Source organism: Natator depressus, chromosome 1 (genome assembly GCF_965152275.1).
Source record: "Natator depressus isolate rNatDep1 chromosome 1, rNatDep2.hap1, whole genome shotgun sequence".
NCBI classification, from domain to species: domain Eukaryota; kingdom Metazoa; phylum Chordata; order Testudines; family Cheloniidae; genus Natator; species Natator depressus.
This window is the reverse complement of record NC_134234.1, coordinates 282,478,374-282,493,467: the sequence shown is the minus strand read 5'-3', so window position 1 is coordinate 282,493,467 and position 15,094 is coordinate 282,478,374. Positions and strand designations below refer to the sequence as shown.

The 15,094-nt window shown below is 44.0% G+C and overlaps 2 protein-coding genes across 6 annotated transcripts in view; one reads left to right on the top strand and one right to left on the bottom strand.

Annotated features, from left to right (window-relative positions):
• LOC141980637 (uncharacterized) overlaps positions 1–12,543 on the top strand; it is a 53,381-nt gene extending 40,838 nt beyond the window's left edge. For 2 of the 4 annotated variants that reach the window (XM_074942056.1, XM_074942054.1), the window contains exon 2: positions 9,739–12,543. In XM_074942056.1, coding sequence (XP_074798157.1) covers positions 11,333–12,343 — 1,011 coding nt within the window. In that variant the 5' untranslated portion in view covers positions 9,739–11,332 and the 3' untranslated portion in view covers positions 12,344–12,543. Of the gene's footprint in view, positions 1–5,977; positions 6,245–9,738 lie in introns of all 4 variants that reach the window. The other 2 variants (XM_074942055.1, XM_074942053.1) reach the window with 2 other exon arrangements.
• PTPRB (protein tyrosine phosphatase receptor type B) overlaps positions 1–15,094 on the bottom strand; it is a 107,656-nt gene that overhangs the window by 23,073 nt on the left and 69,489 nt on the right. For both annotated transcript variants that reach the window (XM_074942052.1, XM_074942051.1), the window contains 3 exons: positions 7,449–7,727; positions 3,333–3,482; positions 499–742 (listed from right to left, as the gene is read on the bottom strand). In XM_074942052.1, the coding sequence (XP_074798153.1) occupies positions 499–742; positions 3,333–3,482; positions 7,449–7,727 (673 nt within the window). The remainder of the gene's footprint in view (positions 1–498; positions 743–3,332; positions 3,483–7,448; positions 7,728–15,094) is intronic.

The window sequence follows — 15,094 nt, the reverse complement described above, 5'->3', positions numbered from 1 at the left end:
AGTCTGTTGGAACCTGGCACAGGGTAGAATGGCCTTTGGGTTGCTCTAATCTGCACCAGCAGATTGGCCTGGTGGAGCCTGTCCACAGAATTAGAGGAACACAAAACTACCTTTGCATCTCCTGCTCTCCCGTTTTACCTGTCCCGAATGCTTCCCTGACTCAGCTGCTGATCCAGCCCTTAAGTCTCTCCACAGAGAAATTAGCAACTGTAGCAAAGTTCCCCATCAAAGTAAAAGAGATAAAGAGGCCTTTTCGTTGCACGGAGTTTTGCACATAATGAATTGTAGCATTTCCAGGCTGGTGAAGGAACTGTTTATACATTAAATATGAGATGGGGCAGGGACAAAGCTTTTATAAATTGCACAGTACAACATAGAGAACACCATGTAACACAGGTTATTAATCTATGGCAGCTCAAGTAAATCAGGCATCGAGATAGCATAGTACCTAATAATACAGCACATCTCACACAGCAAAATTACCACAATAAATCTAACCTGTAGGCAGTCCTGGGTTTCAGTGGCCCGTCACAGAATTTCTGCTGATTGGGATCACATTTTCCTCCCAGACTTTCCATCTCAGCTCCAAGCTTAATGTCAAAGCTCTTATAGTTGCTGTCAAGGTTTTCAGCACATTTGCTTGCGAAATAGTTGGTCTGATAGACACGTATGGAATTGTTATGTTTGTATTCCAAGTAGGAAGGTAACGGGTGCTGCTGATCTGGCTTCAGCTCTTCACTGCCTAGGAAAAAAAATGGTAAAAAAAAATTGCACATCATATGCCACAGCTCTCGTGCTATTAGTGCAGTAAATATCTAAGGCCGAGGGCATCAATAGACATATTTAACACTTGACAAACTTCTGTACTTTGTCTGGGAGGTAACATGGTCTAGTGAATAAAGCATGGGACTGGGAATTAGCTACCAGGAATCTATTTCCAGCCTTGACCCTAAACTGTTGTATGACCATAGGCAAGTCACTGCCCTCTGAGCCTCCGTTTCCCCATCTGCCAAATTACCTTCCTTTGTAACACACCTGAAGTTTTCTATGGAAGAAACACACAATATACAAACTGTTATTATTAACTTTAACTGCAGGGGTCATTAGTAGCTACGTTATCTTTACAAACAACAGCTGGTCTGGTGTGATAATCTGATCCCCAGGAGAAGAAGCAGATTCCTACATCAAACAGCAAATTCCTACAGATAGGAAATTCTGTGTTTCAAAGCAACCTGGCACTGTGGTTTTAAAAGCTTCGTACAGTCTGATAAAGACTATGCTATACTGTCTTCAAAATTGTTAAGCCACATGAAAGCCCCTTCTTTACAGAGATCGCTACAGACTCAAATTACTGAGAGTCCTAAAGAAACTCTCTGTGCTTTTCTTAAGTGAGTGATGGTCTACAAACTGCTGACTTGTGGCACAATTCCTGAAATTAAATCTTAGGGTATGTCTACACAGCAGCTGGAGGTGTCATTCCCAGCAGGGCTAGACATGCCCATGCCAGCTCTGATCACTCTAGTGTGCTGAAAATAACAGCAGAGCCGTAGCTGCACACAGGGTGTCAGATGGGAACCACCATTTGCTCCACTTGTTAGTGTGCTATCTCAATCACAGCTAGCATGGGTATGTCTACCTGAGCTGGGAATGACACCTCCAGCTGCTGTGTAGACATACCCTTAGTATTTTTGGACTGAGCCTAGCTCAGGGTGTTTCAGGCACACTGTCTTCTATTTGAACCCACACTGCATGTTGGTCTATGGGGACATTTTTGGATCGATGCTGGCTTGCTTGGCTAGATAACTCAGGGCAGTTTGCTATATCTCTTCTAGATCCCATTCTAGAACAGTGGGCACAGGGAGGGTCTGATGCCTTGAGAAGGTTGTGTGAATCACCTCTGCTGCATAATTCTGCCCCCCCAGTTCCCCCCCCCCATCTGCCTCCTTCCACAGGGGGTTAAAAAAAAAGTAGCCAGTGGGTACAGAGAATAGTTGCAATAGGAAATGATTGTAGTCCCCAGAAATGAATCCCGATTTTTTATTCTTTATGATAGTGCCTAAAAGGGTCAGCTGTGCTAGGCACTGTACCAATATATAGTGAGAAACAGTCCCTGCCCCCAAAGAGCTTACACTCTGACTAGACAAGAACGACACAGGGTGGGAGAAAAAAAGGATTATTTTTACCTGGGAACAGAGACACAGCGGAATGGTTAAGTGACTTACACAAGGTCACAAAGGGGGCTTGTGGCAATGTCAAAAATTAAACTCAGACCTCCTGAGTCCTAGTTTAGGGCTTTAACTGCAAGGCCACTCTTCTTCTCTACAGGATAGCACAAGGAAGGAAATATATATGCACTATATGGGGACATTTTCTGCTTCCATTTACACTGGTGTATGTGAGAGCAATTTGCCTCATGAAATAAACAACATGAATCATTTTGTTCAGACTGTAAGCTACCTTTGTTTTCCAATAACGGCTTAGCAGGCAACACTGAAGGCAACAGAGACTGAAGCTGAGATGCACTCTTAGCTGCTTCAAGTTAGTGCCTAAACTACGTTATTGAATCAGTGCATAGCAAGACAATCTGTCCCATTTCTATTCTCTGAGACATTTGCTTTGAGTTCTCTCATCTTCTAAGTAAGGAAACTGTCCAAACATGTGGATGGTAACATCCCAGAGATTGAAGTAAAACTCTGTCCTTAACTATGGTGCCAGTGGAGATAGTATGATGGGAATACATGGTTTTGGTAATTAAATATTCATGGTAAATAGGCCCAATGGCCTGTGATGGGATATTAGATGGGGTGGGAACTGAGTTACCCAGGAAAGAATTTTCTGTAGTATCTGGCTGGTGAATCTTGCCCATATGCTCAGGGTTTAGCTGATCGCCATATTTGGGGTCGGGAAGGAATTTTCCTCCAGGGCAGATTGCAGAGGCCCTGGAGGTTTTTCGCCTTCCTCTATAGCATAGGGCACGGGTCACTTGCGGGAGGATTCTCTGCCCCTTGAAGTCTTTAAACCATGATTTGAGGACTTCAATAGCTCAGACATAGGTGAGAGGTTTTTCGCAGGAGTGGGTGGGTGAAATTTTCTGGCCTGCGTTGTGCAGGAGGTCAGACTAGATGATCATAATGTCCCTTCTGACCTTAGTATCTATGAATCTATGGACCTCTGGATCTAAAAGCCTCTCCCTGCGGAGTTAAAGGACCAGGTTCATTGACAGAAGCAGATCCATACACCTCTTCTGAAATCTGGCCAGGAGATGAGGACAAATACACTCCTTGTGTTAATACGGGTTACAGAAAGAAACCTATTAATTCATAAAAACTTACCATCAGCCTCTCTCACAACCACAGTAAAGTATTTCACAGCTCCATTGGTGTCACTGAACCAGCTGCAGTTGAAAGTAAAGTTGATGGAAGATTTGGTAATGAGTGCATCCTTTTTGTTTACTCGGATGTGGGGAAGTGGAGGAGGGGGGCCTGGAAAAGAAGAGAGAGGGAGGGCGAAATAAAGTACATCACCATCTATATATTTTTAATTACATAATAACAGCAAATGATGTGCAAATCTCAACAAAACTCATTTAGACCCAGTGTCTCTCATATTATACTCTTTGCAGTCACAAATGCTATGTCTACACTACCGCGGTAAGTTGACCTATGCTATGCAACTCCAGCTACGTGAATAATGTAGTTGGAGTCAACGTACCTTAGGTCGAGTTACCGTGGGGTCTACACCGCAGGGGGCTGATGGGAGAAAATCTCCCGTCAACTTACCTTACTCTTCTCGTCAGGGGTAGAGTTCAGGGGTCGACTGGAGAGCGATCTGCAGTCGATTTGGCGGGTCTTTACTAGACCCGCTAAATCGACTGCTGGTGGATCGATCTCAGAGCGTCGATCCCTGCTGTAGTGTAGACCTGCCCAAAGTGTATCCCTCTCCAGCAGAGAAGCTGCCAGAAGACATAACAGACCAGCGGTGTTTTAAACATAATTACAGAGGCAGCTCCTTACAGTAGGATTTTTTGCAGAAGCTGCCCAGGATTGCATTAATGTCTCATTAAATCCATGCAGTCTTAAACTATAGCCGCTAAAATAGCATTTTCAGAGGTGGGTTCAATCTGGGTACTTTGAGACCACTGAGGCTGCAGATAGACATTCGCTTTGAAACATCTAGATTTCTCCCTCTCACATCAAATCGAACAATAAACAATGTCCAAGAAACAAAACACGACACTGAGTCAATTAAGCAAAGTATTTACATATAGACGATCTGATAGCAGATTTATAGTATGGCTTCCATAGGGAACTGGCATTTGTATCTGCCATATGTCTAAACAAGCTATATGTTGAACAGTGATACATCAGGAACTAAACGGGAAATACAACCTAGACGGAGCTACTATAAGGTGAGTGCATAACTGGTTGGAAAATCGTCCCTAGAGAGTAGTTATGAGTGGTTCACAGTCATGCTGGAAGGGCATAACGAGTGGGGTCCTGCAGGGATCGGTTCTGGGTCTGGTTCTGTTCAATATCTTCATCAATGATTTAGATAATGGCATAGAGAGTACACTTATAAAGTTTGCAGACGATACCAAGCTGGGAGGGGTTGCAAGTGCTTTGGAGGATAGGATTAAAATTCAAAATGATCTGGACAAACTCGAGAAATGGTCTGAAGTAAACAGGATGAAATTCAATAAGGAAAAATGCAAAGTACTCCACTTAGGAAGGAACAATCAGTTGCACACACAGAAAATGGGAAATGACTGCCTAGGAAGGTGTACTGCGGAAAGGGGTCTGGGGGTCATAGTGGATCACAAGCTAAATATGAGTCAACAGTGTAATGCTGTTGCAAAAAAAGCAAACATCATTCTGGGATGTATTAGCAGGAGTATTATAAGCAAGACACAAGAAGTAATTCTTCCACTCTACTCCACGCTGATTAGGCCTCAACTAGAGTATTGTGTACAGTTCTGGGTGCCACATTTCAGGAACGATGTGCACAAATTTGAGAAAGTCCAGAGAAGAGCAACACAAATGATTAAAGGTCTAGCATGACTTATGTGGGAAGATTGAAAAAATTGGGTTTGTTTAGTCTGGAGAAGAGAAGACAGAGAGGGGACATGATAACAGTTTTCAAGTACATAAAAGGTTGTTAGAAGGAGGAGGGAGAAAAATTGTTCTTAACCTCTGAGGATAGGACAAGAAACAATGGGCTTAAATTGCAGCAAGGGCGGTTTAGGTTGGACATTAGGAAAAACTTCCTGTCAGAGTGGTTAAGCACTGGAATAAATTGCCTAGGGAGGTTGTGGAATCTCCATCATTGGGGATTTTTAAGAGCAGGTTGGACAAACACCTGTCAGGGATGGTCTAGATAATACTTAGTCCTGCCTTAAGTGCAGGGGACTGGACTAGATGACCTCTCGAGGTCCCTTCCAGGTCTATGATTCTATGAAACGGAAAAGGAAAAAGAGTGTGTGGGGGGGGAAATAAAGTATATCTGATGCAAGCCTCTCAATGGAACACTAGAGCACTGTAATAGAGATCGCAGCTCAATGTTTTCAATAACCTATATAGCCACATATACTGTATCAGTATCTACTGTTTAATAGTCATGACCAAAATTTAAAGGGTTTCGGTGTGGATAAAGAACCAATAGTTCACAAGCTTATTTGAAGCCTAGCCAGATATCTTCCATCTGTAAGACCAGTCTGGAATTCTTGGGAGAGCTGGCTCCCTCATGGTATTTAGACAATCCTGCTTCCAGGCTCAACCAGAACTTGATAGTGCAGAGATGTCTAAAAATGAAAATAATGGAGAACAGTTAAGCCTTCAAAGAGGTTCTGTTGCTGTATCTGGTGATGCTCAAGTTATCTCTGATTTTATCTGAACTCATAGCATCTCTTGTAGTAGAGAAGAGACAGGGCTTGGTTGCAATTCATGTGAAGGGTGGGTTTTACCATGTTCTTTTTTCCCAGGCTCTGGGCAGGGCCCCAGCAATCATTGGGGTCACAGCTCTGGAATGTCTGGGTGGTTTTACCATTCCCAGTTCCAGTCCTAAGAGGCCCAGACCAGTGGCTGGACACCAGATAACCTGCCAGGGTTGTCAATGAACAGAAGAAAGAGGAATTGACACAAACGAATGGTCCCAAAGCTGGGTTAAAGTTCTCTTCCTTCAGAGGGCACTCATCAGGCTGTGGCCCTAATCCGAGTTCACCAACAGAGAGGAACAGTCTCCTTTTAAGGTGAGTCAGCATCAGGTCCTCCCTTCCTTCAGGAAGGGACCATTGGGCAGTGGTTGCCCAAGGGGGCTCCTGCATTCAGCCATCCGTTTTTCCAAGATCTGCTCTCCTCCCTGATTCGTCATCAGCTGAGCTGGGTTTCTCCCTTTTAAGTTCCTCCCTCCAATTCTGACATCTCTCAGCTGAGTCTCCATTAGCTTATTAACCCCTTATTGCTCGGTGTAGGATTTGTAGGGGTTTTTAGTGACTGGACTTTGTAGTTCTCCTTGGCTCTATGGGGGGACTGGTGACCAGATCTCTCAATCACACTATACTTCGTGGAACATTTGGCCTTGGGGGTAATTAAGGCTCTCTGTCATGCTGTACCACACAGACTGGAGGTGACCCATGGATTGCCACAACTTGAGTGTCAGCAGCAGCTGCTGACCAGCCAAGGTGCAGAAGGGAGAAGGAGATTCCTGTGAGTGGCTTGTGCACAGTGGAGAGAGACATCACCATGCACAGGGCAGTACCATGCGGGCTGGCAGTACCTCCCTCCTTGTGTATGTTGTTGAGTAGCTGCAAGCTGCCATTTACCACCCATCTGCAGCCCAAGGGAGGAGCCACAGGGGAGTCTGGGAGGAGTCTGCAGAGCAGTGCTCCTCCTTCATCTCCACTGCCCGACGCAAACTCATCATCTGAGAGAAGAGGGAGTAAAGCCTGAAGAAGAGCCACTGCCCCAACTTCCTGAAGGCTCTAAGTGGCTTCCCACTATTTTGACTTGGCGATGGCATTTGGTGAGAGGAAAGGACCAGGGGGCAGCAAAGAGGCAAACCCAGAGGAGAACAAAGAGTCAGTTGTAGGCTGCATGTTGTGCCATGACTGACAGATTATAAAACTTGTTTTCAAGTTTGTTCTCACTGTGTGAGTCAAATAAACCACTTTTACAATAAGATTCACACAGTGATAAAAAATCCTTTAAAGAAGTTTTATAGTTTAAGAGCCTTATAATCTGGCACAGCGTGCAACTAAACACAGGTGTTCCCCATTTTGGTCACTGATCACACATTTCGGCGGCTGGTGTGACACAACAGGCAGTATTGGAGGTCGAAAAGTCTGCTGACTAACCAGCAGGACCAGATGATAGCTTATTCCTGTTCACCTTCTTCCTGTTCACCTTCTCCCTCCATGCCACTGTACCTATGTATTTCATACATCAAGGACTTACGGTCTATCATAGTGATGGTGCTGTCTTCAACTACCTCACTAGTCATGTCTGAAGACTGCACTTTGATGGACACCAAGTATCTCTTGTGGGGTACTAGCATCATGATGTTTTGCAAAGATTTTTCTTTCTCGATCCTTTTGGAAAACTCAACTTCTCCAGTGTCCATTTTTTTGCATTCAATACTATATCCATCGAAGTCAGAGTCAGGCGGGGTCCAGGAACATGCAATGGCAGTAGAGTTTTGTGGCCGGCAGTGAAGGTTTTGTATTCTGTCTGGTCCTAAAGATGGAGGGGAGAGGTTGAAAAGTTGAAGCGTAATGTAACAGAGGACATGCATTATACATTTTGTGCTTACTCTATGGCTTGGCCATCATTCTTAGCACTCGAGTCTAAATTAATAATTTAATTAGAGCAAAGGGACTAAGAGTCAGGATTCCTAGCTCTACCGCACACTTGCTGAAAGATTTTAGGCAAGTCACTTGACCTCATTTTATCTCTGTAAACTGAATTAATGCCATCGACCTCCAAAGAACTGTGACTCGTCAGTAATTAACTGTAAAAAAACTTTTCAGATCTTCTGAAGAAAGGTGCAATAGGAATCCAACATATTATTAGAACTATGGTACAACTGGAGCTTAAATCTAGTTAAAAAAAAACCCTCATCATACAGCGTAATTGAAATGCATACTTCTTACAATGAAATGTCCATATCATATAGCACACACTCTACAGTGAAAAGAAAAGGAGTACTTGTGGCACCTTAGTGACTAACCAATTTATTTGAGCATAAGCTTTCGTGAGCTACAGCTCACTTCATCGGATGCATACTGTAGAAAGTGTAGAAGATCTTTTTATATACACACAAAGCATGAAAAAATACCTCCTCCCACCCCACTCTCCTGCTGGTAATAGCTTATCTAAAGTGATCACTTGCAACAGGCTTTGTTGCAAGGATAGGTTCCTGGGTTAGTGGTTCTGTTGTGTGGTATGTGGTTGCTGGTGAGTATTTGCTTCAGGTTGGGGAGCTGTCTGTAGGCAAGATTGATAGAGCCAGAAGAGTTCCCAGAAGTCTCCTACTACAGGACAGGCCTAACAAAGAAAATAACAGAACGCCACTAGCCGTCACCTTCAGCCCCCAACTAAAACCCCTCCAACGCATTATTAAGGATCTACAACCTATCCTGAAGGATGACCCAACACTCTCACAAATCTTGGGAGACAGGCCAGTCCTTGCCTACAGACAGCCCCCCAACCTGAAGCAAATACTCACCAGCAACCACATACCACACAAGAGAACCACTAACCCAGGAACCTGTCCTTGCAACAAAGCCCGTTGCCAACTGTGCCCACATATCTATTCAGGGGACACCATCACAGGGCCTAATAACATCAGCCACACTATCAGAGGCTCGTTCACCTGCACATCCACCAATGTGATATATGCCATCATGTGCCAGCAATGCCCCTCTGCCAAGTACATTGGTCAAACTGGACAGTCTCTACGTAAAAGAATAAATGGACACAAATCAGATGTCAAGAATTATAACATTCATAAACCAGTTGGAGAACACTTCAATCTCTCTGGTCACGCGATTACAGACATGAAAGTTGTGATATTACAACAAAAAAACTTCAAATCCAGACTCCAGCGAGAAACTGTTGAATTGGAATTCATTTGCAAATTGGATACAATTAACTTAGGCTTGAATAGAGACTGGGAGTGGCTAAGTCATTATGCAATGTAACCTATTTCCCCTTGTTTTTTCCTACCCTCCCCCCCCCCCATCTCCTCAGACGTTCTTGTTAAACCCTGGATTTGTGCTGGAAATGGCCCACCTTGATCATCATACACATTGTAAGGAGAGTGGTCACTTTAGATAAGCTATTACCAGCAGGAGAGTGGGTTTGTGTGTGTGTGCAGGGGGGTGGGGGGGGTGAGAAAACCTGGATTTGTGCTGGAAATGGCCCAACTTGATTATCATACACATTGTAAGGAGAGTGATCACTTTAGATAAGCTATTACCAGCAGGAGAGTGGGGTGGGAGGAGGTATTTTTTCATGCTTTGTGTGTATATAAAAAGATCTTCTACACTTTCCACAATATGCATCCGATGAAGTGAGCTGTAGCTCACGAAAGCTCATGCTCAAATAAATTGGTTAGTCTCTAAGGTGCCACAAGTACTCCTTTTCTTTTTGCGAATACAGACTAACACGGCTATTACTCTGAACTCTAAAGTGAAAGGCACAAATGTTTAACGTGTTATTTATAAACTTCTCTTTTTCCTTTCAGCCTTATTTTCCACAGTTGTCCAAAGAAATACATTACAGCTGAAGAACCAAATACTGTACATTGCAAAAGAGGCAGCTAAAATAGCAGGAATTAGTAATTTACGCCTCAGCTCCTTGTAGCAAAAATACAAGGTTCATCATCTTCCTTTCCAAATGCAAACAGATGGACATCATACCAAAAGGACTGAAGGTAAAAAATCCATTACAATCTACATACCACACAGACTATGCTGACAGCTTGTGCCACACACTCTCAAAGAAACTGCGGAACCACCTGATCAACATCCTCTACAGCAAACAGGGAAAGATTAAGAATGAGCTCTCAAAACTCAATACTCTCATAAAAAAACAACCTTCCACACAAACTTCTTTGTGGCTGGACTTTACAAAAACTAGACAAGCCATTTACGACACACACTTTGCTTCCCTACAAAAGAAAAAGGCCACTAAACTATCTAAACTACTACATGCCACAAGGGGCCACAGCAATGGTTCCCTCAACCCACCCAGCAATATTGTTAACCTATCCAACTGTACTCTTAGCCCAGCAGAAGCAGCTGTCCTATCTCGGGGCCTCTCCTTCTGCCCCTCCACCCCCATGAACATGATACAGTTCTGTGGTGACCTAGAATCCTATTTTTGACGTCTCCGACTCAAGGAATATTTCCAACACACCTCTGAACAACATACTAACCCACAGAGACCTTCCTACCAACACTATAAAAAGAAGGATTCTGGGTGGACTCCTCCTGAAGGTCGAAACAACAGACTGGACTTCTACATAGAGTGCTTCCGCCGACGTGCATGGGCTGAAATTGTGGAAAAGCAGCATCACTTGCCCCATAACCTCAGCCGTGCAGAACACAATGCCATCCACAGCCTCAGAAACAACTCTGACATCATAATCAAAAAGGCTGACAAAGGAGGTGCTGTCGTCATCATGAATAGGTCGGAATATGAACAAGAGGCTGCTAGGCAGCTCTCCAACACCACTTTCTACAAGCCATTACCCTCTGATCCCACTGAGGGTTACCAAAAGAAACTACACCATTTGCTCAAGAAACTCCCTGAAAAAGCACAAGAACAAATCCGCACAGACACATCCCTGGAACCCCGACCTGGCGTATTCTATCTGCTACCCAAGATCCATAAACCTGGATATCCTGGACGCCCCATCATCTCAGGCATTGGCACCCTGACAGCAGGATTGTCTGGCTATGTAGACTCCCTCCTCAGGCCCTATGCTACAGCACTCCCAGCTATCTTCGAGACACCACTGACTTCCTGAGGAAACTACAATCCATCGGTGATCTTCCTGAAAACACCATCCTGGCCACTATGGATGTAGAAGCCCTCTACACCAACATTCCACACAAAGATGGACTACAAGCCGTCAGGAACAGTATCCCCGATAATGTCACGGCAAACCTGGTGGCTGAACTTTGTGACTTTGTCCTCACGCATAACTATTTCACATTTGGGGACAATGTATACCTTCAAATCAGCGGCACTGCTTTGGGTACCCGCATGGCCCCACAGTATGCCAACATCTTTATGGCTGACTTAGAACAACGCTTCCTCAGCTCTCGTCCCTAATGCCCCTACTCTACTTGCACTACATTGATGACATTTACATCATCTGGACCCATGGAAAAGAAGTCCTTGAGGAATTCCACCATGATTTCAACAATTTCCATCCCACCATCAACCTCAGCCTGGACCAGTCCACACAAGAGATCCACTTCCTGGACACTACGATGCTAATAAGCAATGGTCACATAAACACCACCCTATACCGTAAACCTACTGACCGCTATTCCTACCTACATGCCTCCAGCTTTCATCCAGACCACACCACACGATCCATTGTCTATAGCCAAGCTCTACGATACAACCGTATTTGCTCCAACCCCTCAGACAGAGACAAACACCTACAAGATCTCTATCAAACATTCTTACAACTACAATACCCACCTGCTGAAGTGAAGAAACAGTTTGACAGAGCCAGAAGAGCACCCAGAAGTCACCTACTACAGGACAGGCCCAACAAAGAAAATAACAGAACACCACTAGCCATCACCTTCAGCCCCCAACTAAAACCTCTCCAATGCATCATCAAGGATCTACAACCTATCCTGAAGGAAGACCCACCACTCTCACAGATCTTGGGAGACAGGCCAGTCCTTGCTTACAGACAGCACCCCAACCTGAAGCAAATACTCACCAGCAACCACACACCACACAACAGAACCACTAACCCAGGAACCTATCCTTGCAACAAAGCCCGTTGCCAACTGTGCCCACATATCTATTCAGGGGACACCCTCATAGGGCCTAATCACATCATCCACACTATCAGAGGCTCGTTCACCTGCACATCTACCAATGTGATATATGCCATCATGTGCCAGCAATGCCCCTCTGCCATGTACATTGGTCAAACTGAACAGTCTCTCCGTAAAAGAATAAATGGACACAAATCAGATGTCAAGAATTATAACATTCATAAACCAGTCGGAGAACACTTCAATCTCTCTGGTCACTCGATTTCTGACCTAAAAGTGGCTATTCTTCAACCAAAAGACTTCAAAAACAGACTCCAATGAGAGACTGCTGAATTGGAATTAATTTGCAAACTGGATACAATTAACTTAGGCTTGAATAGAGACTGGGAGTGGATGGGTCATTACACAAAGTAAAACTATTTCCCAATGTTTATTCCCCTCCACCCCCCACTGTTCCTCAGACGTTCTTGTCAACTGCTGGAAATGGCCCACCTTGATTATCACTACAAAAGGTTTTTTCCCGCCCCCACTCTCCTGCTCACCTTAACTGATCACTCTCATTACAGTGTGTATGGTAACACCCATTGTTTCATGTTCTCTATGTATATAAATCTCCCCACTGTATTTTCCACCGAATGCATCCGATGAAGTGAGCTATAGCTCACGAAAGCTTATGCTCAAATAAATTTGTTAGTCTCTAAGGTGCCACAAGTACTCCTTTTCTTTTTGTAAATAATATAAGATCATTTAAAAAGTTCTAATTAAAGGAACACATTTTGACACAGCACAAAAATGAAATTAAATCAAGGCACAATTGTCAAACTCTAATTTTCAAGGTGAAAAGCTAGAGATGCATGTAAAAGAAAAAAAACACCCCAAAACCAAAAACCAACCAACTAAAAACATTTGTATAATACTTGGAAAAAGGTCTAACCCAGGCGTTGGCAACCTTCAGCACGCGGCCCATCAGGGTAATCCACTGGCAGGCCGTGAGACATTTTGTTTACATTGACCGTCTGCAGGCACAGCCCCCCGCAGCTCCCTGTGGCTGCTGTTCGCTGTTCCTGGCCAATTGGAGCTGTGGGAAGTGGCAGCCAGCACATCCCTGTGGCCCGCTGCTTCCCGCAGCTCCGATTGGCCAGGAATGGCAAACCACAGTCACTGGGAGCTGCGGGAGCCATGCCTGCAGACGGTCAACATAACAAAATGTCTCACAGCCCGCCAGCAGATTACCCCGATGAGCCGTGTGCTGAAGGTTGCCGACCTCTGGTCTAACCACTGTTGTCCTCTGAGATGCTAAATGTAAAAAGGCCAAATTTTTCAAAAGTGATGAATAATTATAGGTACTAATTTCTGACACCTTAAAGTGGCCAGATTTTCAGAGGGTAGGTGCTTAGCACTTTCTGAAAATTAGGCCCACTTAAAAAGTTTCGAGACTGGGGCATCCCAAACCATCAGTCACTTCTGAAAATCTTGGCTGGATCACTCTTTTTGAAACAAATCATCTTACAGTTGCAAAGTATCAGCTAAGGAGTACAGTGACCCTACCTAATAAACATGCTCATAATGTTAAGGCCTTTACATTTCCCTCCAGCATAAAATCAATGCAAGGAACAAACTGATCACAGACCTCTGCAGGAACAAAAGTGACAGTATTTTCCTTATAGAATGTGATTTCCACCCACTTATATCAGGTATGAATTTCCACTGAGAGAAGTCACAGAGTACATAGTTAATTTTTTTGGTTAAGATTTTGAGCCATATTCTGTGTGTATATGTACACTCACATACACACTCACTCCCCCCCCCCCGCAAAGTATAGACACTCACATACACACTCCCCCCCCCGCAAAGTATAGACCACACACACATACATACACACACATACACACACACACATACACACTCCCCCCCCCCCCCGCAAAGTATAGACCAAAGTATAGACACTCACATACACACTCACTCCCCCCCCCCCCCCGCAAAGTATAGACCAAAATCTTCACCAAATCTCTCTCTCTCTATGTATGTCACTTAGCATAGCTTTTTCATGGCTCCTCTCATCCACCCCCTGGGCCCAACTCCTTTGCAAACATAGCCCAGTTTTGCAGGTCTTTTGTGGAAGAAAGCTAACAGGGCTAAATGGTGTGTGCATATGAATGCCCTTTCCATTCCCCTTGCCCCTCTACATGGCACTATCACTAATAACAGGTTTCAGAGTAGCAGCCGTGTTAGTCTGTATTCGCCAAAAGAAAAGGAGTACTTGTGGCACCGTAGAGACTAACCAATTTATCTGAGCATGAAGTGAGCTGTAGCTGGTGCCACTAGTACTCCTTTTCTTATCACTAATAAGACTTTTTGCTGCAGTTTCACTGCCGCCTGATGTGATTAGGGGAAGAAGCATAGCAGCTAACATCTTTATTCTGTCCTTTTACTTCTCCAATTAGCACTTTGAATTCAAGTGGCAAAAATTTGCTATTTTGCCGCTTAAAATATTTTCAAGGTGTAACATGCAAAGAAACAAAAATGAAAGTTTAGGCCGTCTAGTCTACATTTAGCAGTTCGAATCTGCAGTTTATCACAAGACTAGTAGTTCAGCTGAATAATCAGAAATGGAAACCACAACACAGTCCTCTCAAGGCTGAGAGGACAAAAGTCACATGAACTATGTGTGAATCTGGTTTCCTGTGTAACATATGAAATGTCCATCTCAACAGGGCATGTCTATGAAGTATGTGTTTCACTGTGCAAAATATGTGTTTTAGTTACACCATGTGAGGTACAACATATGACCCAAAGTACAAATTACTGTATGTTCCAAAATGTTCCCCAGGGTTTAGCTATTCTGTCCACTTCAGGGCAGTCTTCTCATCAGACTGTTGAGATCAGCTGGACTCAGATAAATATGGGTGGAAGCCACAAACATTGACAAACATCTATTAAGAGGAAAGGAACTCTTTGACTTTACTTTTTCAGATCTACTATACCCAAGGCCTTCTTGTGCCCCAGGAACACACTTCCTTTTTGATTGCTCAAAATATCTTGATGGACCCACTCCAAATTTCAGAATCTAAA